General features: G+C 30.3%; 3 protein-coding genes, 2 long non-coding RNA genes and 1 pseudogene across 11 annotated transcripts; 3 read left to right on the forward strand and 3 right to left on the reverse strand.

Annotated features, from left to right (window-relative positions):
- Positions 1 to 360: 360 nt before the first annotated feature.
- On the forward strand, positions 361 to 1,749 carry LOC138932486 (uncharacterized). Its single transcript, XR_011446778.1, has 3 exons — positions 361 to 476; positions 1,253 to 1,393; positions 1,478 to 1,749. It is a non-coding gene; the product is annotated as an uncharacterized lncRNA (long non-coding RNA).
- Positions 624 to 2,919, reverse strand: LOC138932485 (odorant receptor 43a-like; annotated as a pseudogene).
- A 2,663-nt stretch (positions 2,920 to 5,582) lies between these two features.
- LOC138932464 (uncharacterized) lies at positions 5,583 to 13,401 on the reverse strand. 2 transcript variants are annotated; one of them, XM_070294346.1, is made up of 10 exons: positions 13,106 to 13,401; positions 9,624 to 9,917; positions 9,138 to 9,345; positions 8,821 to 8,993; positions 8,508 to 8,697; positions 8,113 to 8,264; positions 7,724 to 7,907; positions 6,577 to 6,902; positions 6,193 to 6,388; positions 5,583 to 5,953 (listed from the first exon to the last, which is right to left on the reverse strand). In XM_070294346.1, exons 2-10 carry the CDS (start codon positions 9,852 to 9,854, stop codon positions 5,868 to 5,870), a joined length of 1,746 nt encoding a protein of 581 aa, XP_070150447.1. In that variant the 5' UTR covers positions 9,855 to 9,917; positions 13,106 to 13,401; the 3' UTR covers positions 5,583 to 5,867. The 2 variants fall into 2 exon arrangements, with proteins under 2 accessions (XP_070150447.1, XP_070150446.1); XM_070294345.1 differs by having other exon boundaries at positions 5,584 to 5,953; positions 13,306 to 13,401.
- A 3,121-nt stretch (positions 13,402 to 16,522) lies between these two features.
- Positions 16,523 to 21,301, forward strand: LOC138932747 (uncharacterized). 3 transcript variants are annotated; one of them, XR_011446833.1, is made up of 9 exons: positions 16,523 to 16,724; positions 17,360 to 17,467; positions 17,774 to 17,983; positions 18,260 to 18,814; positions 19,112 to 19,181; positions 19,266 to 19,428; positions 19,975 to 20,205; positions 20,278 to 20,407; positions 21,018 to 21,301. XR_011446833.1 is itself a non-coding variant. In XM_070294876.1 (8 exons), the coding sequence occupies exons 1-8, from the start codon at positions 16,698 to 16,700 to the stop codon at positions 20,321 to 20,323; spliced, it is 1,410 nt and encodes a 469-aa protein (XP_070150977.1). In that variant the 5' UTR covers positions 16,523 to 16,697; the 3' UTR covers positions 20,324 to 20,521. The 3 variants fall into 3 exon arrangements, 2 of the variants coding, with proteins under 2 accessions (XP_070150977.1, XP_070150978.1); XM_070294876.1 differs by lacking the exon at positions 21,018 to 21,301 and having other exon boundaries at positions 20,278 to 20,521; XM_070294877.1 differs by lacking the exon at positions 21,018 to 21,301 and having other exon boundaries at positions 16,524 to 16,724; positions 20,296 to 20,520.
- Cart (Carcinine transporter) lies at positions 20,867 to 26,605 on the reverse strand. Of its 3 annotated transcripts, XM_070294873.1 has the most exons (11): positions 26,515 to 26,587; positions 25,624 to 25,836; positions 24,810 to 24,986; positions 24,370 to 24,473; positions 23,921 to 24,075; positions 23,594 to 23,762; positions 22,940 to 23,188; positions 22,288 to 22,502; positions 21,911 to 22,092; positions 21,523 to 21,701; positions 20,867 to 21,245 (listed from the first exon to the last, which is right to left on the reverse strand). In XM_070294873.1, the coding sequence occupies exons 1-11, from the start codon at positions 26,575 to 26,577 to the stop codon at positions 21,035 to 21,037; spliced, it is 1,917 nt and encodes a 638-aa protein (XP_070150974.1). In that variant the 5' UTR covers positions 26,578 to 26,587; the 3' UTR covers positions 20,867 to 21,034. The 3 variants fall into 3 exon arrangements, with proteins under 3 accessions (XP_070150974.1, XP_070150975.1, XP_070150976.1); XM_070294874.1 differs by lacking the exon at positions 24,810 to 24,986 and having other exon boundaries at positions 20,869 to 21,245; XM_070294875.1 differs by lacking the exon at positions 25,624 to 25,836 and having other exon boundaries at positions 20,870 to 21,245; positions 26,515 to 26,605.
- LOC138932748 (uncharacterized) lies at positions 21,459 to 23,370 on the forward strand. 2 transcript variants are annotated; one of them, XR_011446835.1, is made up of 4 exons: positions 21,459 to 21,679; positions 21,886 to 22,076; positions 22,281 to 22,516; positions 22,991 to 23,370. It is a non-coding gene; the product is annotated as an uncharacterized lncRNA (long non-coding RNA). The 2 variants fall into 2 exon arrangements; XR_011446834.1 differs by lacking the exon at positions 21,886 to 22,076.
- Positions 26,606 to 26,644: the final 39 nt, after the last annotated feature.

The raw sequence follows: 26,644 nt of genomic DNA on the forward strand, positions 1-26,644 counted from the left end.
GTTCGTTCTCTTGAATTAGTAATGAAGTCGCTAGAACGTTCTTTATAAGCGTTTCTTAACATTTAATGTCGTCGAATAGAGGGGGGGCTCTCTTCGCTGATTTCTTTTACTATTATATTCTCTTCTTGTCTCTGAATTTATTTTCAATACGTTTATCAAACTTCTACGACGATATACGTTATTTTTATAAATTATGAATTTGAATAATTTATCGTACATTGTTATAGAGAAAGGAATATTGAAAATAACAGATACATTATTAAAATATTACATACTGCTATTGATTGTAAAAAATTTATCTGCAATCTTCGGTCGTTTGTCAGAAAAGCTAACTGACAATTAGATGAAAAGTTTGCAAATCAAATGACAGATATGCTCCTTTGCATTTGTATCTTTTTAATTATTTGGAAAAATATTCAATGCATAAAAATTTTATTTTTCTTTATACTAACGAACAGATGGAACATGCTCATTCAGTAAGTAATCTACAGAAAATAAGTTTCTAATATAAAAATATTTAAAAATCAATATCTCTACTAGTAAATATATACAATAGTACGAAAATACATTTAATATCAATAAAAAGAATAGTATTACATTTGCTAAAGAATAGATCGAAAATACTAATTCGAAGTTTGCTGCAACAAGTTGAAGGCAGAGTAGGACGTTTTTACAATCTGCATAGATGTAAAGAATATATATGTAATTTTTAGAATATATATATAAGACGAATTGTGTATGTTAAGTATACTCACCCACGTGAAACTGCTAAGGATTAGCGCGCAAGTTCCATAAAAAGAAAGTATTCTTCCTTTTTGGCTTATCATCATCATGAGCAACAAATTTTTGCGTTGCTTTGTCGATATTGTCGTCCAATTGCTTGTATAAATAGCGTACGCGATATTTTTATTCTAAATAAAAAATATATTACTTTATATATATATGAAAAAAATGTAAAATATTAAAAAGAAATAAAAAAAAAAGAAAATTTATTATTGGCAACATCTTCAAGTCGAGCTCATTGCCATACCAGCAGTATGTGAATACTTGGAATATCATTGATCCTAAATACATGATAACAGCAAAGAATTCCGGGCCAAAAAGCTCCTTCTATAATAAAATATTGTTTATGTTTTAAATTTCATCAATCAATTTTATAAGTATTAATGTTATTATGTTTCATATATCAATCTTTATATTTACAAAAAAATATATAAAATAGAATTTTCTTGTTACTTTCGACATCTGATAGATGCTGGTACAAAGAGTGATGAGGCTGAAGAAGAATAAAATGGCGACAGTCCATACGAATAACGTTTGTATCCTGTATATGATGTTATAAACTAAAATATGATGTTTCACGCATCCTGCGATAGCAAAACTTTCAATGGCGGTATTTGCATTTTTTTCGTTATTTTCTTGAAGAAATTGAAATATTTCTATCAATCGATAGCACAGCAGCTCAATTTGTCCGCAGGTATGAATAATAAGACCATACACGAGGGAATCGAAAGAGACGTTCAGTAATATTGCATAAATTAAAGTTGTCGTTTGCTGAAGATAAGTCAACACGTAAGGAAATAACGTTGTGATGGAGTACGGTACGTATATCTTGAACGGTAAAGATCTTTCGTTCCGAGTCAATAGGGATATTATGAGAAGCATTAAACCCGTTGTTTGACACATGAACATGAAGAAACAGACGGTTCCTTTAGCTTCGTTTTACAATGTCATATAACGAAATAGAGTTTGTAAAATAATTAATTATATGCATAGAGAAATTTTAATCGTATTGTATAAACAATTAATTAAATTTTCGGGCAAAAGCTTTATGCACTTAGCTAAGCATATATTTATAATGTTTATAAATATATTTACATGCCATGTATATTTATATAATATATTTTATCTTAACAAAAAATGTAACACTTAATAAGATTCCGCGAATTTTAGAAAGGGTTTATATTATTAACTCTTTCTAAAAAGTTAATTCGAACATATGTATACTTATTGTTAGTCACAAATATATACTAATTTAATATTCTAAAATTACAATATATATGTGTAATAAAAGTACCTTTGCGATCGTATTGCTTCAGTATCGATTTCTCGGCAGAATCTCTTGGCTGACAGATTTTGGCGCGAAAGCAATCTAGCAAGGCACGCAATTCGCATTGTCGCACCGAAAAGTTTAAATATTTTAAGCACAATGACACGAAAGTTAAAACAAGAAATAAGCCCTCTGTTACAGCTTCCATATCGTTTCTTATACGTACGAGCTCGATTACTTCGAGTATCGTGAAGTAATGTAATAGTATACCTACCAACATTATATACGTGAAAGGGAAAGAAATATGTATGTGTACACGCATTCATTGCACGTGTATATATATATAAAATAATATTATATATTAATATATCAAAATTCTTATCACATTTAGTTAATATGAATATTATTACTTTAGAGATAATTTCGATTTTAATATATCAATAAAATAATTTTAACAAAATGGCCAAATTATTTTTGCTTGATATATATATGCTATATCTGTAGCAGTAGTTGATAAAACGTACTATCAAGTTATTACCTTGACTACTACCATGTTCTTCTCATACACCACAGAAACGAAAAACAAAGAAGTTCACCGGCAATAAATCCATATTTTATTGTCACATCTAATGTAACAGCGGATTTTCCCCTAATAATGACAAAATGTAGTGTATCATCAGTTCAGAATTCTAAGTCTCTGACTACAATGTTTCTGCATTAATAACGATGATGTATAGCTATAACATTATACTAGGGTGCATTATATTTTTATGTCGTCTGTTGGGATAAAACATCGGCATTGTTCCCATTGCATTCTTATATATTCGATTTTATACTCTTGTTAGAAAGATAACACAACCCAGTGGCAACATATCGTGCAAAACTTCAATATATCAGCAAGTTGTCACTTATTTAAAAGACTAGCACACTATAAGCGTACGCTATTTATTTTATGTGTATGTATGTATAATTATTTACACACACACACACACACACACACACACACACACACACACATATTAACTCTAGTTTTTCGTTTTTTTCAAAATAAATTAAATAAAAATTATACACACACACACATTTAATATTTGAACTGTCAAATGCATCGTTATATGCATCAGTTATGATAGGTTTTATTGATATAAAGTAATGCACAATGCAGCATCGATATAATCAATCAGCATCGCGGGGAAAAGAGGTAACAATACTTGTGAATATCGATTTACCATATCTTTTTAAAAGTGGATAATCTCGATGAGAACTGCTCATATTACGGCATATTATTATACCATTACAAAATGTGTGTGTGTATGTATTATATAAAATATTATAAAATGCGCTATTTAGTTTTTATAAATGATAATAGATAAAAATGATAAAAGAGTTACGATATCTCTTACAATATTGGTTTGAGCATAAAAATATTGAAAGTTTCTTTTATGTTTCGTGGGGTGTTACAGAACACTAAATAAAACAACCGGAAATGCAAAAAAAATTTATCTCTCCTAATACTCAGATATATCTTTATATGACACATGAAAAATTGTGATTTCCGAAATGCGGAGATATATTCTATTACAATTATTATATTATAATTATTTTCCTATAGTTTTATATTATAATTATCTTCCTATGTTCTTTCGAATTCGAAGGAGTTTTAATCATTAACAGCATTCATTTATTCTTTCACGTTCATATGATCATCCGATAGATATACTTCTAAGTTTTCGCAAAATATCATACGGAAAACGGTGACATCTTTTGCAATATTGGTTGGAGCGTAAAAATGTTTAGAGTTTCTTTTATATTTCGTGAGACTCGCTACCCAGAATTCTAAATAAAAAGCCGAAATTACGAAAAAATTTACTTTTAAAATATTTAATTTAATTTAAAATATATATACTTGTATAATTTAATATTTTGTATATATATATATATATATATATATCATAATACGTAAAATATTTTGGCGATGAATTATGAATAATATGGTATTTTTGGTCTTGGTAATGTAAACATTAGTTTAATGTAAACACATTTACATGTTATCGTCTTGTTATTATTCGTACGGCGAAACTTGAATAGTACTGTAATAGTGGGAGATGCTACGTTACAAATTTCTTTCTTACAATACTTATTATAATTATTATCATTCACGCGACAACAGGACGACACTCGAAAAGAAAAGCAGTGATGCGAGATGCTCCGTCAAATTTCTTTTCTATACGCGATCGCGCCAATTATCGAAGAATAATTTGATTGATATGATTAATATGATTAATAATTAATTATCTTTTACATGTGTTAGATCATACGTTAATTATATCCCGACAATAAATTTCGAAGCGCGTATTTCATTCGTAATTTATTAATTTAATTTTAATTAAATTTTATTTTATTTATTCAAGTACGAAATGTGGTGACAGAAGTCTAAAATAATAAATTATCGTTTTATGCTATCTCTCTTTATGAGCAATAATTATTTCTATAATAATATATTTATTTAAATAAATTTAAATAAAATTTGAATTAAATTTTATAAAGTTAAATAGATTTCTTCCGGTACTTTATCGTTTGATTCTTCTATGGTTTAAATATGATTCACATTAAGAACGCGCAATTAAATAATCGAATCGCAGGATCGAGTAATTAACTTAACGAAAGGCTTTGTGATACATATCTATCGATTAATAAATAATTAATCTATAATTTAAAATACTTATAAGTATAATTTATAATATTTTGCGTATATATATTGTATATACGTCATAGGACGTGAAATATTTCAACAATGTATTATCAATAACAGTTCAATCTTGGCGATATAAACATTAGAAATCTATTGTTTATGTCTTACACCTTGTTATCGTTTGCGCGGTCATACGTAAATAGTTTTATTGTAACAGTGGGAGATGCTACGTCACAAATTCCTTTCCTACAATAATTCATCATTCACGCGACGACACTCGAAAAGTAGTGATGCGAGATGCTCCGTCAAATTCCATTTTTAAACGCGATCGCGTTTACTGTGAAGGGGAAACCAAGTACCTAGCGTTGTCATCCTGCCGCAGACGGCTTTCCGCGTCTTTCGCGTCGCGTGTCAACACAGCATTGCCACGAGTCGCACAATGGCTCATATGCGGCACGTGCATTTGTCGCATATTTTTTTGCAATTAGATCGAACGACAGTCCATGGATAATAATATTAATTTAAGAGAAAATAGATAAAAGTTCGAGATATCTATGGATATGTTTTAATCTTATTACAAGCACTCTTGCATTAATTCATTGCATTAAATATATTTTACTGTCATGTGACATTCTTAAATCATGTCAGAATAATGTTAGTTGAAGAAGGGAAACATGTATTTATGAAATGCTGTTTTATTTAAAATAGTAATACTGTATAATATATGAATTCCAAATACAAAATCAAAATACCATAATTCCAAAAGACTAATCTATACATATACACACACATCCCATAGATGCAATAAGAATTTTTTCTCTATATGTATATTCTTTCATAGTAATAACAACGATTGCTAAATTAAAACCTATATTAAAAAATATATTAATTTCTTATAAAAATATAATATTATATATTTCTTATGTACAGAACGATACAAAACAATCTAGAACAATTTTTCCGGAGTTAAACATATCAATAATACAACAATACAATTTTTATATAATTCTAAATACGTTTGTACTATCTCTAACATCACTAGAGAATTTTTTCACATACTATTACATAATATTTTTTATATTATTGATTTTATTCTATAAACAACTTTTTATTAAAAACGATTTCGATTTAAGATTGATACTCGCTCTTCAATTTTGATCTTAAAATTTTTCCAGTAGTACTCTTCGGGATCTCGTTAAGGAATATAACCCCACCTAAAAAAAGAAAAACATACAATCCCCAAGCCTTCTCGTTAGTTTTTAATTATCTAGTTCTTTTCTACGTGAATTCTTATTATGTATTAGATCTTTAATTTTATTACATAAAAATTAGATATCCGAATAAGATAATTATCCTAAAAATCGTATAATATCTCTTATCAATTTAGTGATTAAATGTTATAAGATAGTTAAAAATTCCATGACGCTAATTGTTGCTGGGAATTGAGTTATACCTTCGAGTTGCTTGTAGTCGGAAACCTTTTCTTTCATAAAATTCTTAATGTCGTCTTCCGTAGGTTTCTTGCCCTTCTTCGCTGTTATGAACGCTTTCGGTACCTCGCCATATCTTGCATGCGGAATCCCGATTACTGCTGCTTCGTTTACATCTGGATGCGTTCTCAGCAATGCTTCCAATTCGGCTGGCGGTACCTTTGACCAGGGAAAAATAATGTTTTAAATTGACAATTTGAATGACAAAAGAAGCAAACACTTTAATTAAATGCTAAGAAATAAGATATTATCAAGGCCTTCAAGAAGCTTTGGAATCATTGCATAAGTTTGAAGTTATATATATAAACACATAAGAGAGATCATTTTTTTTACGAGAACAAACTTACCTGGAATCCTTTGACTTTAATAAGCTCTTTCATTCTGTCCGTAATAAAAAAATCATAATCTTCATCGAAGTAAGCGACATCGCCTGTTTTCAACCATTTATCTTCGGTTAACGTTGCCTTCGTTGAGGCTTCATCATTAAAATAGCCTTTCATAATATGAGGTCCCTTAATCCATAATTCGCCGGTTTCACCAGGAGTGGCGACATCCTGTCGAGTCTCTATATTTACTAAGCGTGCTAAGCAACCGTCCACGTTTTTTCCAATGCTGGAAAATTTTTTTCCATCTTCAGCGAATGCTACTGGTGAAGATTCTGTCAATCCGTAACCTTGAAAAATTATTGCAGTCAGAGAGTATTATGACTGATAAGCGATAAAATTTTTTAATTATTTGCAGTATGCATATAACAGTGTAAACAGTAAAATCTGATCGAGAAGTATGAGTTACTGATAATAATCGATGTTTCAATGCAATCTTAAGGCCATCACACACAAAATTCCGTAAGGACGTAAGACGTAAGCGTAGGAAAATTTACCAATCCTAATCGAGTATTGGGCTTTCCGTCAAAGTGGAGGAATTACGGAGAGCCAAATATTCGATTGGGATTGATCGATTTTCTTACGCTTACGTCTTACGTCCTTACGGAATTTTGTCTGACATGAGATAGCCTTTACTGCCATGTTTAGTGGAACATAAGACGTAGAGCAGCAAAATGTGTTTTTACCGAAGATTAGTATACCGCTTATTGATCTTTAGTGAAATTTTTTTTCTTTTCTAAACTAATACAATAAAAATAAATTCAAATTTCACGAATTTAAACGCTCATTAAAATACAATATTACTTTAAACGACAATAAAATTTAATACAACGTCGATGGGCTTTATTTTAAATATATCGATTTGTTAGATTTTGTTAAAAATTGGACCTATACATCATTCGTTCATTCTGAAAATCCACAAATATATTACTTGCGTTTTTTCTTTTTTTGATTTTTCCATTCTTGCCGAAAAACATATATATCCGAATCTTCATAATATTCGTGCGTGTTAAGATGCGATCCCGAACTGGTTTTGCAGAACTCAATGAACGTTTCGTTTGTTCACGGATCGAGAATTTCTCATTGACTATTTAATTTCACAAATACTCACCTTGACGAAACTTCACAATATTGGAATCAATATTGAACTTGTTAAATAATTTATCGATGTCTGTTTTAGCGAGAGGTGCAGCACCACTTATTATTGTGTGAAGATGCTTAAGATGTTGTATTTTCACGAGAGGAGAACCAGACAAAAATAGTATAATCGGTGGTACACAGTATAATACAGTCGTCTAAAAAACGTAACAAAAATTTGAAAAACTACGATTTTTTTATAACAGATGGTTCAAAATAATAAATCCACAAAATTTTATTTTTTAATTTCGATTAATACATTCTTACATTTAATATTTAATCTAGCATTTTGTTAACCGAGATTTTAAATAGTTTATGGAAAGATCTATTGAACATATATTTGCACAGTAAGCGAGAATTTACCTTTTTCTGTAACACATCGAGGAACGTCTCCGGTACGAATTTTGGAACGGTAATTAATTTCGAGCCGACAGCAAGATTCGAAAGTACCACAACATTCATCCCGTAAATATGGAAAAATGGTAATATTAAGGGAATTATTTCTTGATATGTACCTATAAAAAACAAATAAAAAGTAAGAAATTAAAAAGTAATAAAGGATAGATGTCGAATTAATCACTAGTAGAGTAGGAGAAGGCATTTCAAAGACAACACATTCTACAATTATACTATAATATACTACAATATAATATTATACTACAATATAATATTAATTTATCGCTCGTATAATTTGATAAGATAAAATAAGAACGTGTATAATTAGAAATTAATGGCTTATTAAATAATGTCAAATATACTTGTAGTTGGGTGGTATGTATCGTTCAAACAGTTTTGGCACATCACGAGATTAGATACCACATTGCGATGTGTCAACATAACACCCTTTGGTAATCCAGTCGTGCCACTTGAGAATGGTAGAATTGCTACATTATCGCAAATTGTATTCGTACTTATAAGTGGCAACGATTTTCCTCGTGTGATGAGATCCTAAAAAATATTCAGTGAGGAATTGTTTTCTTATTCTTATTTAATGTTATTATTTTATAACATTTAAATATTATCCAATATATATATATATTTGCATGAATGTAAATTTAATTTAATACTAACATCAAAAGGTATCGAACCCTCCGGTATAGAACCAGTTTTATCATCAATCACAATAAAAGGTATTTCAGGCGGAAGACAGGAAGCTCTTGTTGCAGCCAACGTTGTGGATGCAATTGAGGCTGACGTAATAATTGCTTTTGCATTGACTTTTAACAACTGCTTTGACATTTCGTCTGAAAATTTTCATCAAGTCTACCTGTAGCGTAACAATACGCTTAATTTGCTCTCTTCTTTGACTTCAATTCTATGCTAAATATTGCGCGCACATATATGGACTTGAATCAGAATATCTAAAATAACATCGTAAAGCAACTTACCAACCGTATAATACGGATTTATTGAAGTGATAACGAATCCGCCTGACAAGCCTCCAAGGAGGCCTAAAACTGTATCCGGAGAATTAGATGCTGCCAATGCTATCACATCACCTTCTTTCAAACCAATGTTCCGCAAACTTCTGCCAATATAATATGTCGCATCTTTGGCTTGTGCGTATGTATACTTTTTGCCATTTATACCACATTCCTGCACAAAATATATTATAAAATCGATATTGATATTGTATTAATTCTTTACACATTAGGTTTGCCGCTTATTAAATAGTTTTAACAGTTGATTGCGTTTACATTTGATCATATCTTCCGTTTTTGTAAACATTTTTTCTTTATTTCTTTTCTTAAAATTTTTCCACAATTAATTTTGTTAAATATCTCATTTAATAATCTGTTTGAAAGATATGATGCAATTGATTAGAATTGTTTCACATCAATAGATCATCATTTTCATATATATGAAAAAATTACCAAAGCGATGTGGTCAGGATAATTTTCAATGTTGTTCCAAATAAATTCGTGGATTAAGATTTCCGGATAAGTAACGTCATTTACAGGTACAAAAATCTTCTCGCCATTTGATCCTGTAATAAGCTTGGTTCGCGCTGACGTCGATGTACACCTTAATGTGAAATTAAGTGTCCTACTAGCATCTAATACTCGGCTTAGCCGCTGGATACCACGGAATGCACGAATCGCCATACTTGGACAATGGCACTACTAATTTATTGTGTCAATAGAGAGAGACAATAAATGGCTCGTAATCTGTAAACGCGCGATGTGTAATTACTATGCAATACACACACAAATAAAGTTTTTGAAATAAAAACATAAAATAAAGACGAAAATTTCATTAACAATAGTTTGCGATCCTCTAATAAAGATTGTAATGTTATATATACATATATATGTTATATATATATATAATTTCCAGAATAAAAATTAAACAATTCTTTTTAAATTTTTATATTTATAAGATTTTTCTTATACGTCTTGAATTAAATATTTTTATCTTACAAGACGAAAAAAATTGATACTATATTTCATTTGTGAGTATTAAAAACTTATGCTATAAACACATATAATATTTAAATAAGCTTATGAATAATTTTTACTGGCTAAAAAATTTATAAACTAAATGTAGTATGGATACGAAATAATGAAGCATTTATGTTCTGTAAGTATTTATGTACTCGTAAATAAGAAAATAATTTTGTTATTTTTGTGACAAACGATTGACTTGCACAAAAAAATCTTACATATTGTAATACCACTTATCATCTCGTGATTAATAAATATTTAAAACGTTCTATTTGTTCTTCAGTTTTTAAAATCCGTTTGTTTAAGTCAAGTATTTTTCTCTATCATCTTGATCGTTATAAAAAATATACATATATTACATATTCGAAGTTTAATCAGGACTGTTTTTTACATATATTAAGTGAGTTGAGTCATCAAAATGAATAATCATAATAAATAATGGTTGATTTACTATTATACTGTTATATGCTTACTTATTTAAAAAATTTAAAAGACTAAAATAAAAGAGAAAAAAAATAAATTATGCGATGTATAATATATATATATATATATATATAGATAGAATAAGAAACTCACTATATACGATTTAAATTGGAGAGAGAATTTAATTACTAGATAACGATACTAGAAATATTTAGTTGCGAAATATTCTTTTTCTTCTTTTTATAATATGTATACATATATTTATTATTATATATTTATGCATATATACGTTATTGCGTAAAAAAAGGCTTTTTTTCTGTTTGTATTTTTTTGAATGGAGATACGTCACATAGAAATATCTTAATTCGTCTTGTATACAAATTTCTAATATTAAAATATCAAAATAGAATTTTATTGCAATTTATAGTATGATTGAATTGGTATACAAGTGAAGTTCAATTATACACAAAAACAAATACATTGATTATATTGTTTATTCAGTGGATAGTTAGAGATAATAATACTCGATAATTATTTCCAAGGCGTGTCAATTATCAGAGTATCTTTAATTTGCAACTGTTAATATATTCATAATGTTTTAATATAAAAATCTTATATGGTAATAAAAAGATTATATATTGCGGTAAAATATCGCATTTAAAACGTGATATGCATGATGATATTTTCATTACTACTCATATGTTATCTTTAATAATAATTATTATATAATCATAATTATATAATAATTATGTAATGACGCGATTATATAACTATTTTCTACTTCTCTGAAACAAACATGTTTTGCTCTTATTTTATTCTATCTGCATTATGCATATTCCAATAAATGCATATAATGCATAAAATGAATTTTATAGTAGCCGTTTTAAATTGATATTTGTATCAAGCGATATAGGATATCGTCAGGGACAGAGCTGGCAATATTTAATAAATTATCATCAGTAAGCTGATCATGATTTCTAATACGCTGATTTATTGAGAACCGGTATTATAATAAACAACAAGCAGAATCTTTTAAACACGAGCCGATATAAAAGCGTTCAAAGTTCAAGGAATATCATCGTTACTTTCGTTATTGCTTTATCATTGCCATAGACGACCAACATGCTATCTTTGTAAATGCAAGTCATTTCAATAAGATCAAGTAATAACAATTTTCTCAATTATCAAAAAAGAACAGAACATAAGCAGAAATTTGTATGTTTTTAGTGTATATTTACGATTGATTTATTATTATTATTTAAATATATGTAAAATTAATGTCTAAAAAAAATATTTTATTGTAATATATTTATCTATTTTTTAAGCATTATTAGCAGATGTGTATCGCTCTCTTATCGGCTTTGTGGTATTCATTTATCGTAACACACTTTCTTTTTACTAAACAGGGACATAAATTTAAACAAATTATCATTAGTAACGATACGCAATGTTAAATTAATGTTTAAGAGCAATAAGATAATCTAATTTTAAAAACGTACAATAGCGCAAAATATTTGCCTAATATCAAAACAATATAGGTAACAATTTCCGAAAATTGAGATTTTCAAGATTATAAAACTGCCACATATATAATGGATAATGCAAATGATGTTTAAAAGAAAAATTTACTTATATTTCTTTTACGTATGTAAATAGCATTATTGTGATTGTAATAAAAACAAATCGTAAGAAATAAAAAAAAATTTACAGATAAATTTATGTAACCTTTTACACAAAATATGCATATATGTATGAACACGTGCGCGTGATATGTACATTTGCATGCATATTTACAGAAATTTTATAACTAGCAATAAATCAAACTAATACCGAACTTTGTACTTATTATCTGTGTTATGTATTTTTATAAATAATAAAATTATGAGAAGTTATAAATGTCTGTATCCATATACTAATACGATATTTCAGAGTTAAATAATACTTAGATAAACGTATTAGTTTTTTAAATGATGAAATAAATTTATTGTGCATTATAATTAATCACACAAAAAGAAAACTTTTAAAAGTAATAAAATTATCGATTTTGAAAACATTTATTATGCGGAATAATTGCCTAATATCAATAAACAATAATTTTTGGAAACTCATCAAAACAGACCAGAAGTTTTTATATTTTTAAACCTTATTCCATGTTTATTATCACTTTTCAAAACTATAAACTTGCATTATCTTTATAAATTTTCTATATTTGCTTCAAAAATATATAAATAACGAAATTGCTATTAGTATAATTATTGTGCACTTATCGTTGGCGTGAGATATTAATATGTTTTTCTTTTCATGTCTAATTTAAATTATGTAGAAAAAATGCATACGTAATTTTCATAAAATTAACTTTATTGCTTGTAAATTATGCAACAATAATTTATTTAATAAAACTGTTTTTATATCTTTTATCTTTTTTTCGAAAAGCATTGTCTCAGTTTGCACTATAATTTATCGCACATACATTACATAATCGTAATTACATTTTCTTGTTGGATATGCAGATCGTGGAATTATTTTTAGCCATGTCAGAACACTGTTTTAGCGATGTAACGGTTATATATGATAAAAGTCAATGTCGAAGCAGATCGTTGGCAACACGGGTGTGATACTTTAGTACATACGAAGTTCTGGTGCAAAAAAAAAAAACAATTCGTAAATTCGTCAATACGAGAAAACTCACGCTGAAACGGTACACCTTAATTGCCGCCGATGTAGCACCGACGTCTGTGCATGACTGTATTTTCGCTGACGCAAACTGCAGAGTTCTCCAACAACGTTTAACTTTAAGCATTGAGAGAAATATCGTCTTAACTCCCCACCATCAGCTTGTCATGCCGCGCTAGGAGGGAGTATAAGGAATGTGAATGAGAGAAAAAAAAGAACTGTAGAAAAATCAGAGCAGCTTTCTCCTTCTCTCTCTATCTATTACAAATTTAATATTATTAATATTAACTTAAAGCTCAATAGTATATTGCAATTCTTATTCGACATCTCTTATTTCATAAGATATATTTTTTATAATAGTTCTATTAGTTGATATCAAGTAGTTGATATGACAAAGGGATTTTGCAATTGTAGAAAATAATATTTTATGAAAAAGTAAATATTATATGCGTAATGAAAAATTTCTTGAAACATATAGTAAAGAAAAAATTTTTCTTTTAGCAACTCTCTAAAGAAGTTCTCGTAAAAAAGGATTTATTGCTGTGCAAAAAAAAAAATATTATAGACGTATATTAAGAGAATTCTGAAATAAAAATAAAAAATTTTATTTATAAACATGAATTTTAAATTATAGTTTTTAAGTGCATCAAAAGTTCTCGGTACTTATGCAGAAAAAAATTGATATTTACCAAATTAAAAAAAAAAAATGTATATATATATATGATAAAGGAAAAATTATTTTGTTTAAAGCTAATTTTTCATTTTTAAAATACAATTAATTTAATGGGAACATTAGGACAGAGAGAAAATATTTATATTATACATAACAAATTATGAAAGAACTACGTACGATTTTTTTGTTACATATTGTTAGATAACTTTGATTATAGAATGTATCAATAGTTTTATATTATATTTGTACATATATGTTAATTACGTAAATTACGCGATATAACTAGAAATTTTCTTATTTGGACATAAATATTTATACATAACTTGATGATAATATAATATATAACAAAATTTCATTATTCGTTCTTTATGATTGATTAGATTGATTTAATTATTATCATTATGTATCAATATATAATCAGTTAGCAGTAATCTACTGCCATTCTTTGTTTCATTATTAAAAAGGGGCAACGATAAGATATCATTTATGATGTTTCATTGCTATTAATACTACATTTATGATATTCTATAATGATATATTTTTGTCACACAACGATGATTATGTATTAATTAATTCACATTTACATATAACGAAACAAGAAATTAAATATATCTTATAATATTAATGAGCTAATTGCACTTTTCGTCAATTCAAATTTTCTACTGCGTCAATATGAAAGAACGAGAATGAAAGTACACACTTTACTTTCACATATGACCTTGTATCGAATAAAGTAGTTTTTCTTGACGATATAATATATTGGATTCTCTTGCCATCTAGCGTTATACTTGAAACAACAAACGCATTATGCTTATCATAATTGTTCGACAACATAACGAGACTCGATTTTTCTCTTACGCAAAACAATTGATGTATTCATATACGTCTTATACGTTACATAATACATAACAATTTAGAAACTCTCACAGATATTCTAAATTATACTACTCTGCTTAGACCGGTTCTACAAGTCGTATATCGTTAATCGTAAGGAGATTGACCAATCACAGTCCATAATTTCAAAAAAAATTGACTGTGGTTGGTCAATTTGTTTACGGCTAACGACATACGACTTATTGTAGAACCGGCCTTATACCTTCATTGTTTTAATTTTATGCTATGCGTAATTTTTCTAAATCTAAATTGTAACTGCGTTTCTTTTCTTCGACTGTTTCTATCAATTTCTGTTAGCTTCTATAATATACGGCGTTGACCTGTTACCTGACTTCGCTTTTCTCATGACTATTATTCTTCTTTGAGCTCACCTGTTCGTTTATAGGTTGATGCTTTTTTCTACCTGTTTCTACCTGTTTTCTACCTATTCTCTCTATTTATATTTCAAATCGTGTTTCTTACGATTCGCTACATGTATATTCTGTTAACTATTTAAATTTTTATGTTATAATTTCTATTTGTCATTTTGTAACCATCAAACACTTAATTTTTTTCACCATTGAAGACAATGTTTTTTGATTTCCTGAGAAAAAATTAATCTATATAATTATATAAAATCACATGTGTATATATATGGTCATATACGATTCTATGTCCATATTTTCTCGGGTTATTATAAAAATTAGTCTAATTATTATGTATATATATATATACATAATAATTAGAATAATTTTTATAATAACCCGAGAAATATATATAAATATATATATATATATATATCTTATTTTTTAAGTTTTTGCTAAGTTATTCGCTTAAATAAAGTTTAATTTGCAACATTATCCGCGACAATTACCATAGACTTTGCTACATAGAATGATGTAATGTTTCAAAATTCCTTTTAAAATCACAAATTTTACAATTCCTACACACGCTGGTCAATTTGAGCTTGCCGAAACGCTAATGCGCCGACGCATCTTCATCGATGCCGGCGTCGACGCTGATGACGCTTGCCGAGACAGGATCGTCTCACAAAAAGTGTCATTTAGTATCGAGAAAATTAAGATAATATAAAATTTATTTTTGAGAGAGAGAGAGAGAGAGAGAGAAAAGGAGATGGGAACAGAAAGAAATTAACACAGTAAAACTTATATTTTTATATTAATGCAATATTAAAATTACAAAATTATAAATTCCAAAAAAAAGAAAGAAAAAAAATTTAAATTTCAACAAATTACATATTTTGTTATACTTATAACGCTTTATTCTTTTGCATTTTAACTTAAAATTTAATTTGTACTTGAATAGTTTTTTTTTTTTTGATTAAGGAAAAATACTATCATAAAAAAATTGTTACAAGAAACCGTTAAAATACCATACAAATTAATCGTTTTAGAGATAGCATAATATATTGTAAATATATTAAAATAAAGAAAATAAGGAAAGAAATTAGTTTTGTATTTACGCATGTTATTTCAAATAATTGATTATTCAAAAGATGTTTATAATATATTAACTTTTGTAGAGAAATTCCTGAAATACATCAGGCGCATCAGTTTAAGCCACCAGATTATCCCTTATACCTGCTTGTCTCTCTATCCCCCTAGAACAACAAACACCAGCACTGCGACATCCCTGCATACGCTTGAAACCTGCGCCTAAGGGTGACCGCTATGTCGACGTGTACCCTGCAGTGTGCTCCCCCGTTGCAACCCACGTACACCCTCGACTGGCGACTATTCGCACGAAGAAACAAACTCTCTCAAGAAACGGACGCTGAAACAGTCTCGAAGCTCGATAATCGTCACACCGGATCATTCTTGCACGCAGCATTTGGGATATGAATGAAGACCCAACCCTTTCACCTCGAGGTAAATAATCCTCTTATATGTTTAGCGGTGCTCGTGTCCATTCTACATGCCCGAAGCACATCGAGAGAATCTGAAATCTTTTCACCAAAAAATGAAGGTCTTATGATCTTTGTATATGACAGAACATACATCCTGTGTCGTGATTAGACACGGTGGAACAAATGTTAATGTGCATGAGCGAGTATTGACGTTTTTATCGATTGGATTATTTATGCATGTGTACTTGAGAAAAAATATTCTTCGGTTCTATATCGTTAGGGAGTATGTACAAATGTTTGTATGAACGTTTTCTCGTATCTTCTTTAATGTTTAGCATTTATAATCGATCGTATATTAGACGACTTTAATTAAATGCATAATGTACGACTTCAAAATAATCTAAATATCTTGCACGCGGGTAAAGGAGCTTTTGATTATGTTCAAAGAAACTATTAACGCATTATTATGCCGTTTAAAATTATATACGTAAATATAAAACACAAGGAACTCACTCGTCGAAGTAACCATTTCTCGTGGTAAGACAGGTAATCGATGATTTGCAAATTTTCAGAAAAAAAAAAAAAATAATAATAATAATTTAATATCGAAGAAACATATTTTTTATGAATAAATACATACTGATGTATTACTGTTAGGTTCTGGCAGTGCTGCTTCTATCTGTGATTCCATGGCCTGGTCCCAGCGTCTTTAAAATATCATGCCCCCGCGATCGAGCGTCCGTAGTGAGGAGGATAGTTCACAAGGTAAGAAAAGATCTGTTGATTCATTATCTAATATACAATATATATGTATAATAAAATTATCTAATAAATAAATAAATATATATATATATATATATATATATATATATATATATATAATGAAATTATCTAGAAAAGTAAATATAATATTATTTTTTATAATATTTCGAGATATCAGCTTCTATATATTTTCTGAAAATTAAAACTGATTATTTTAGCGATAATTTTTAAGCCACAAGTTTTAAGTACAAAAATAATAAAGAAAGACGAGACGATGACGCAATTTTCTGAGCTCTGTTGAGATTTCAGAGATGGATGCCAATATTGAAGAAGTATCAGGTAGAATTGCCACTGGAATGTCCGTTTCACGAAAGTCGAGATATCTTTCGACCGCAACAAAAGGCAAAGCATCAACACAGGCCCTCGCAATGGACTTGCGGCCTCTGCGGCAAGTCCTTCTATGCCGAAAAACACTTGGACGCCCATTTCGATAACAGACACAAAAGCAATGTTAATACGGTAAGAGTTAAAAAAAAAAAAATGTAAAGCCATTACAGCCAATACAGCCATTATTTATCATACAAAAAAGATTGATAATCTAATTTCTAGAAAGTATAGTACACAATTGTACAATATAATTTTTCTTGGTAAAGTTTTGAGCTCTTCTTTTAAATTCTTCGTAATCTTCATCTTGGCAAAGTAAATCTTCAATTATTAATGAGTCAAAAATTTTGATCAGAAATATTTTAGAATCCAGAGCGAATGTGTATGTAAGATCAGGCATGTTTTTTTCAGGCGGAAGATGCGGTATGCCTGGCGGACTATTGCGATATCATGCGCTGTGATGTGTTGGGTAATCGCGATTTCGAGAATTCAGTGGACGACGATGGCAGCCACCTAAATACCGATATCCAAGTGTGGCGCGAAAATACCGAACAACGGGAGCAACAGCAAAAGCAGCGTGGCGTTTCCATCCGAGTGCCATGCGAGTCGCGTGGTCTTGCCAGAATGTATCCTGCGGGCAAATCTTGCACCATCGCTGGCGGTGGCGCAATGACAAATCTGCAACGTTACTGTCATCGCGATGACAGTGGCGACATGCACAATCATAGATTAGCGAGATCGTCCTATCATAACGAGATCGCCGGGTCTGATAACAAGAGCAACGGTTGCGATGAAGAGGAGGATGAAGACGAGGATGACGAGGAGGATGCGGAAGATGAAGAAGATCTGGTGGAAGCGGCGCTACCTGCCGTCGACAAGAAGCAGAAACGACGAGGATTGCATTTGAGGAAGATTAAATCCCATTGCAAGCCGGAGGAGCTGCAAAAGCTGAAGACCCAGTGCGAAGTGAGTACATATATTATATAGCTGGTTATTTTATTAAAAATATGTATAGTGTCATTTTTTATCAAAAATATAATGATCCAACGCTAATAAAAGTTCGCACATTCTCTCTTGACTATTGGTATCTCTTATTGTGATATTCGTTTATAATGAAAAGAGAATGAAAATTAAATAATTTAGTTGCACTATCAAGTCGACATTAAAAATTATGATTTAGGAATAATATATGCAATCTTTGATCACGTATATATATTAATATTTTTGCAAGTAATGATGTATTTATCGCGTAATTATCAACAGATACTCGTGCGTGATTGCATTGCCGGATTACTCGCTAATCTTTCTGTGCGTGATTTTCAGGAAATCGAAGGTATGCAATTGATTATATTACATACAGATATACGACTGATACGGTCGTTGATATTTTCTTATCGGTTATGGTTTATGTCAATAGGGGAACTGAATCGCGCGATATGCTGGTATCTCAGTTGTGATAAATACTGGGAAGATACGAAGAGGTCGCAACGTCACACACCTTGGTATCTGCTGACCATTTTCATGTTGGTCCTGTTCTCGTCTATCTACGCGTGTTACTATGTCATTTGGGTCTGCTTCAAGTACGTCGTGCCGAAAATAAAATACATTGTTATTTCTTTCGTCAGAAAGTTCCGCTAGATGGCTTCTAAAAAAAAAAAAAAAAAATCATCTTGCATCGTTAAGAGAAATTGTGACACGAGTTTTAAGTTATTCTATGCTAAAGATAAGAAATATCTGGTTTATATCGAGTAAAAAAATTTGACTAGAAATAGCTAATATCGTACTTAATAAAATGTATATAACATATTAAACACGCGGATTTTTTTTAAGTAATACTGTACACAATGTTATGTCATTTTATATGCAATACCTCAACCACATTATTGTTGTACAATAAATATTAAATAAGTGATTAAAAAAGCTACGTAAAAAAATGCTTTAGATATGTAATAATCCTCTGAATGGAAAAAAATTAATGCTTTTTTTGTTGTGGAAACTTTTAAATAAGTGGGAATAAAAATAATCATGTTAACTATAGTCTTATCATTAGAACGCTCCATGTACGTTTCACTCACCTATTTTATTATAATAAAGAAAACTGATTCTTTTGTACTTTCTCATTGTAGCACCGCGGACGAAGACAGACTGGATGATACCGGAAGCATAGATTACAACGGGAGCACAGATCGCTCGAGTACTTCCCCGTTGCACGACTCGAGTATTCAAGGCGAAGGCAGATTGGAAAGACGGAAGGGCGATCATGGGGACGAGAATTCACCCCTGTCGAGCGAGGACATGCCCGATCATTATATCTACGTCTCGTATCCGCCTGAGCTGAAGCGACGACTACTGGAGAGGTAGATTTACCTACGAGTCGATTGACTCGCACCCGAAAGTACATACGTGAAGAGTATTGCATTCGCGTATAGTGACTCTCCTGCTTTCAGCTGCTACAACAGAACCACTCGCTTATGAATTGGCTTGGGAGGAAGAAACATACCAACAAACGCGGCGGCAAGATCTTATCCCGATCCCTGCACAAAAAAGAAGGCATTCGAGGTTAAACTCCTCATTCTCATCTTTCTCGTTATCTTCGTGTTTTGTATACCGAATGTGAATAAACTGCATCGTGGACACGACACATTGATCGTGACGTTCTCTTATCCTATTTCTCTTTTATTTATATTAATTATTCATTTCTAAAAAAATTTATATGCTACTTGTAATGCGTAATTTAAGAAGAAATATATTGATATATGTTCAATATGTGATTATGATCGTCTCTTATCGTATTTTCTTCTCTGATGATCTGACACTTGCATATATATCAAAATACCATATATGCTATTGCAGATTTGTATTTTTTACGTTATTTTGATTTCATCATATTCACAATATTAAAAAAGAGATATATTGATTAGGGTAGCACAAATAGCGATATAATTTTTTTGTCAAGTGCAATATTTTTACTAAAATGATATTTATTTAAAATAGAATTATTTTTTTACGTATATATACTTATATATTAGTTATATAATTCAATGATTTTATAAATCAATAATATATAAGAGAAAGTATGAAATAATTTTTTAATTAGCATTGAAAAACATTTAATTCATAAATGTGATAAGAAAGAGAAAAAGATTCTTTCCGTTTTTTTTTTTACTAGATTCGAAACGTTCGAAGCTAAAACCAATAGGTCATTTTCATAGTCCCATCGGAATCGCGTTGGGTATCCATCACGCTGGATTGGCGAACTAATCGGCGAACACTCGCCGTACTCGGCCGTTGTTGTTCCTCCAAAATAGACGAGGCAAACGGCACTTCAGGTACTTCGTGCATCTCTACTGTTTCTCGCGTCGACAAGTCTTCGTAAGAAGTTGCAATCGACGATGGCCTGAAGAACATACATTTTAATAAAGTTAAGTATAACCAAATAGATATAAAAATACGAAGAATCATTTTAGATATAAAAGAAATAATAGTACATTATTATTAAGATGTAATTAATTATATACAAAATAATATTTATTTTATTATATTTTAATTTTGTTAATATTCTTAATAAATTAGAAATTAGATTTTTTTTTTTTTAAGAATAAATCAAAATAGCATTCTAGTGTTCTACGAAATTCATAAAATTGCATAATTAGTAATCTATCGCCAATGTGTACTTTGTCGGGATGCAACGGATGCAATCCGCGCACGTCCAATTCTTGCCAAATAATTCTCCTTCTTCAATGGTTTGCGGCAGACGATGGTGCAATGTTTCTGGTAATCGCAATCCTGACAGACCACCAATAACCGAGACGGCACCCAAAATGAGTAAAGGTAAGACAAGATTCTCTTTCCCCTTAAAAAATCGTATATTCGTAAATATTTTATTTTTATTAAAATTTTTATAAAATATAACTCGTAATAATAGATAAATATATATATATTGTTTCTAATAAAATTAATAAGTCAACAAATAATTAATTACTTAATAATTTAATAAATTTTAAAGAAATACTTTTTTGTAATTATTACTGAAATAGAATTTAAGCAGGAATGCAGACTTACGAGATATGTTACGAAAGGTATAATGATGAGTCCGAGACCGCTGATATATGCAGAGAAACCAATAGCAACTCCGCGTAATTGCGTGGGATAGAGTTCTCCGGCGAAAGGATAAATAATTAGAAAAGAGGCCGATATTGCAGACTTCGATATGAGAAACAATATCAAGGTCTCCATGACAGCATCTTAAATAGATTAAAAATAGTAGATTGAAACTGAGATGTCAAAGTTCTCTCTTCTAACATAAATACTTTACAAAATTAATTAACTATTATAACTTGATGCTTTCAGTAATATTGCTACGTTGCATGAACCGCCTAATTACGTTGCTATTATCGTTAATTAATCAAGTCATTAACTGATTGGCCAGCAGTGCGTACCAGGCGACAACAGCACCGTGGCAATACACGACACTCCAGCCACGGCCATGCACAGGCAAAGCGGCCATCGGCGGCCCCATCGATCCATTACAACCCAACAAGCGATATAACTGGGAATCTCGGCAAGAGAAGAAAAGAGAAAACTCAGATGTTCCTCATTTCCTAATGCCGGCCCATAATAAGAAAGACCGACGTACACCATATTGTTAGCAAACCTAATCATAATAAGGTAAAGATCCATTTATTCTCACGTCGCCAATATGATCGCCAGGAAATAACGTATTATTATAAATTTTATCGTTAGCATTATATTAATTCCAATATAGATACCAACATCTACAATTTTAAAAATCAACCTAATTACAAATAGATGATTATATAATATATAAAATTAATAAATGTTGAATAATTTACTGATTTTTAAAAATTGATTATAAAGAAAATCAATGTTCGCAATGCGAAGAACCGTATATTAGAAGACTTCGAATAATTATCCGAAACTTTCCTTTTAATAAACACATTATAAAAAAATTATGAGTCCAAAATGATATAAATGGAAGTAAGAAGAGAAAAAAAATGAGGATCATCGAGATATGAATTTATGGTTTTTTGCTATTTCTGAAATTGATAAGCGCGTTTCTATACAAATTACCAGTTTAAAGTAATAAGACATGTCTTGAGACGCATATTCGGTGTTTTAAAGAGCGAGAGGACACCAGGACCGGTTCGCAATCTTTCCTCTTCACTTTTCGATCTCGACATTGTCATACGTCGACGAAGTTTCTGAGTGAATGATGCGGGTAGCTCTTTGCCATTTACTCGGGCCAGAGTTTCAAGAATATCATTAGCTTCGCTGAGGCGACCTTTCGCTAATAGCCATCTCGGTGATTCCGGCAAAAACCTATAATAATCTCTAATATTTTCACGTGTGTGCTTACATGCGTGTAGAAAAAAATAAATTAACATAAAAACTGTTAGACCATTCAAAGTTATTTCGAAATTAAGAATTAAATATTTTGACGATGACTCGAGTAAAAATCGTGTAAAGTTAAATCGAATGTACAAATACGTATAGATACAAGGTAATAAATATAATAGTTTGAAAATAATTTTTAGAAATTAATATTTCATACTAATTTGATAATATTTAAAAAGCAGAGAGAAATATCTCATTCTTATTTCAAATATAATTCTTATAAATCGTAAATATTATATATCCACATTACAATTACCATTATGTAATTTATGTAATTTATATATAATCTGCCATTAGAAATTTTAATGACAATATTAATTGTTCACTCACCACCAGTAAGAGAAATAGATTAAGAATGGTGCGCTCGTGGTTATGGCAAGCATTCGCCAATCGCGTATAAAATAAGTGACGCCTGCTAGCATACAGAGGCCCATCGTATAAAAAGTGCAAGTCATAACTGTCACAAATGAGCGATAATTTGGGCCGACCAGTTCTAAGGCTACGGAAATAAATATAGTAATAAATACAGCTATCTAGATGAACATATATCGATAGAGCTTAGATCTCATCAAATATTTTTATTACGTCGATTACGATTAGTGTAGCAATATTTACCAGTGGTAAAATGTTAATTTATTGTAAAAGTTAATTGCTCACAGATAATAAAAGGTATTTGATAAATAGCTGGTATCGTCAAACCGACGACGAAGCGCGTAGAAGCCCAAGTCCAAAAATCGTTTGTTATCGCTGTCAGAAAGCCACCAGTTATTAACGTTGCCAGACACGCGAAGAAAGATAATTTTCGACCAATTCTATTCAATAAAATAATAACATTTAAATATGGCATTAAAATTAAACAGGATAAATAATCTGCAGCGATATATATATATATATATATAACTATATATAAAACAATTAAAAGACAAATAAAAGATAAATATTTTTTTTATCAATAACTCTATTCATCTATAGAATTTTAAATCTCTAAAATAGGAAAAGTATGTTCTAATTAATATAAAAAAATATAAGCAAAATAAGATGAGATTTTGATCTGAAAAATTAAATTTTAATGAAAATTGGACTCGATCAACTGAGCTCTAGTTTACCTGTCATTTAATGTACCGAATAGATATACTCCTATAGGGCCCCCTAAATTAAGAGCCACCAAGCCAATCGTTGGATAGATTGCGCGATCGCAAACAAGGTCGAACTGTAACACAGCCGAATTTCTAATGTAAGCGTACGGTTATTGCCCCCTTCATCTTTTGCTTTCTTCGTAAAATTTACTCTTACATTTCAGATTTTTTCCAGATAATATATTTCTAATTTCCTATTTCCATAAAAAAAAAAGCTGTACATTATCTGTAATTGTATCTTACATTAAAAACGAGCAAGACTATCTCAAGAAATTGTTGAAAATTCGATGCGCTTTGATGAGAAAAAAGATCGATTAGATATATTATTCGCGAAAAGATTTAATTGTAAATTTATAAAGTCTAGAGAAAAGTTGTAAAGTTTCTCCTGTATAATTGCACGCACGACGTACGTCGATAACGATGGACGACGTCACCTCCGAGGTGTCGTATTCCCAGCCATGGTCGCAGGGCACGATGTACCACGACGAATTGGACAAGTACGTCCAAACAACGGAGATGTTCTCCGTCGTCGTCGTCGCCCAATCGACGTCATACCGTGTGCATTGGCTATAGCTCCCGTTCTCGTTCTGCATTTATATTACATCTTTACAATATCACTCTCTACAGCATTACGTCACGCAACATTGTACGAATAATACATTCAATATGCTCGAGCTAAAAAAATCCTACCAATGTCGGCGATCACACGTGAAGCAAATGGCAGGTTTTATTTGTTCCAATTTAATGTTAAATTCTATTAGTCTAGTAGGAGATTGCACATGTATAATGTTGCATTTATTGGGGGAATAATTTTTCAATTTTTCAAATGGCAAACTACAAAAAAAAAAAAAAAATTCAAATAATTTGCGCTCTTTACCATGTTCTCAAGCGCTAACTAGACACAACTCGAATTTAAATTAAATACGATATGATTAATTAAGTTTTAATTGAATTTATCAAATTTATACAGAGGAGGAAACAAATTGCAAAGAAAATGCAATATTAAATATTAAACAGAAGAGGGATATATCAACAAAACAACGACTAGCACACATAGCGTTAAATACAGAAGATATTATCTCTGATCGGTCGCAGCTGAAAAAGTAGATATGATACATGGGGATATAAACAACTTGTCAATTTCTACATATTGATAATTGGAACGGTGTTGCATTTACAAAGCATCGAGGAGCTCTCTCGCATTGTTGATTGCATCTGACTCACAGGAATAGCGAGATGCCTTCTGGATGCAGCATCCGTATGCTCCAGATCTGGTATCTTGCACCAATGCGGTGGTGTATTTGCCATGAATAACTGATTGAAAGCGCAAAAACCGCAGGGCAAACATGCCGGCAGACAGACCAGCCACAACAACTGCTTTTGATAACGACCAAACTCGCCGACGATCGGCAAAAGATCATCGAGATCGAAACTATCCTAAGAGGCATTTCGCGCGATTCGCGATTATTAAATGGCTAAAGAAAGCATTCTATTGTTGCGTCGCGTCTGTATTCGCGAATGATTTATAAATTCTCTGAACGATTTAAGAATAGTTTTTTTTTTTAATTTTCGACATTAATTTTAAAAGTATTATGTTTATTGACAGTTATTAAAATTTAGATTAATTAAAATGTTAAGTTTAACAAAAGAAAATTAATTGAAGAATATTTATAATATATTTCAATTTTATATAAAGTACTTAATTTTCGAAAAATTCTTATTTTGAATTGGTTATAAAAATTATACTCTGGTATTTTCATTGGAGAACAATCAATATTGGTTTCCTTCGAGAATCTATGACTCGAAATCAAACAAAGGGACAGGGACACAGGATTATAAGCAAAACACAGCTGTGCTATTAAAAATTTTCTCTTTATCTGGATTCAACCTAAAAATTGTAAAATTTTCGCGGACTATTTTCGCGAAATGGTACAAATATTATTCAATTAAGAGTGATTGGAAGTATGCGAAGAATTAATGCCATCTTTAACATCAAACTTCGCTTCCATGCGTTGGATGCAGAATAATATGCATAATAATTGAAAATAATTGAAAATCGAAATAAATAAAACGGCAAGAAAGCCTTTGTAGAAATAATAATAAATTAATACTTACGTTATCTTCCGCGACTCTGGTATTATCGACCGGTATCGAGTTGTTATCATTTTGTCTCTCCATTTCGGTGAACTTTTAGTCAGTCCCACGTTATCGAAAGCCTCGATGATACCTTATAAAGGCGTCACGT

This window comes from Polyergus mexicanus, unplaced genomic scaffold (assembly GCF_030449975.1).
Source record: "Polyergus mexicanus isolate NDT 795.1 unplaced genomic scaffold, iyPolMexi1.0 SCAF_4, whole genome shotgun sequence".
Taxonomy (NCBI): Eukaryota; Metazoa; Arthropoda; class Insecta; order Hymenoptera; family Formicidae; genus Polyergus; species Polyergus mexicanus.

Excerpts from the sequence above, each read along its gene's own strand:
- LOC138932464 (XM_070294346.1), bottom strand. The coding sequence starts at position 9,854 with ATGGCGATTCGTGCATTCCGTGGTATCCAGCGGCTAAGCCGAGTATTA. Across the intron at positions 9,346-9,623 it reads ATCCTGACCACATCGCTTTG|GAATGTGGTATAAATGGCAA; the intron begins GTAATTTTTTCA and ends TATTTTGTGCAG. Across the intron at positions 6,903-7,723 it reads TATTGTGAAGTTTCGTCAAG|GTTACGGATTGACAGAATCT; the intron begins GTGAGTATTTGT and ends TAATTTTTCAAG.
- LOC138932747 (XM_070294876.1), top strand. The coding sequence starts at position 16,698 with ATGAAGACCCAACCCTTTCACCTCGAG. Across the intron at positions 16,725-17,359 it reads CCCAACCCTTTCACCTCGAG|GTTCTGGCAGTGCTGCTTCT; the intron begins GTAAATAATCCT and ends TATTACTGTTAG. Across the intron at positions 18,815-19,111 it reads AGCTGAAGACCCAGTGCGAA|ATACTCGTGCGTGATTGCAT; the intron begins GTGAGTACATAT and ends AATTATCAACAG.
- Cart (XM_070294873.1), bottom strand. The coding sequence starts at position 26,577 with ATGGAGAGACAAAATGATAACAACTCGATACCGGTCGATAATACCAGA. Across the intron at positions 24,987-25,623 it reads GAAGGCATCTCGCTATTCCT|AACGAGAACGGGAGCTATAG; the intron begins GTGAGTCAGATG and ends ATATAAATGCAG. Across the intron at positions 21,246-21,522 it reads ATCCGTTGCATCCCGACAAA|GCCATCGTCGATTGCAACTT; the intron begins GTACACATTGGC and ends TATGTTCTTCAG.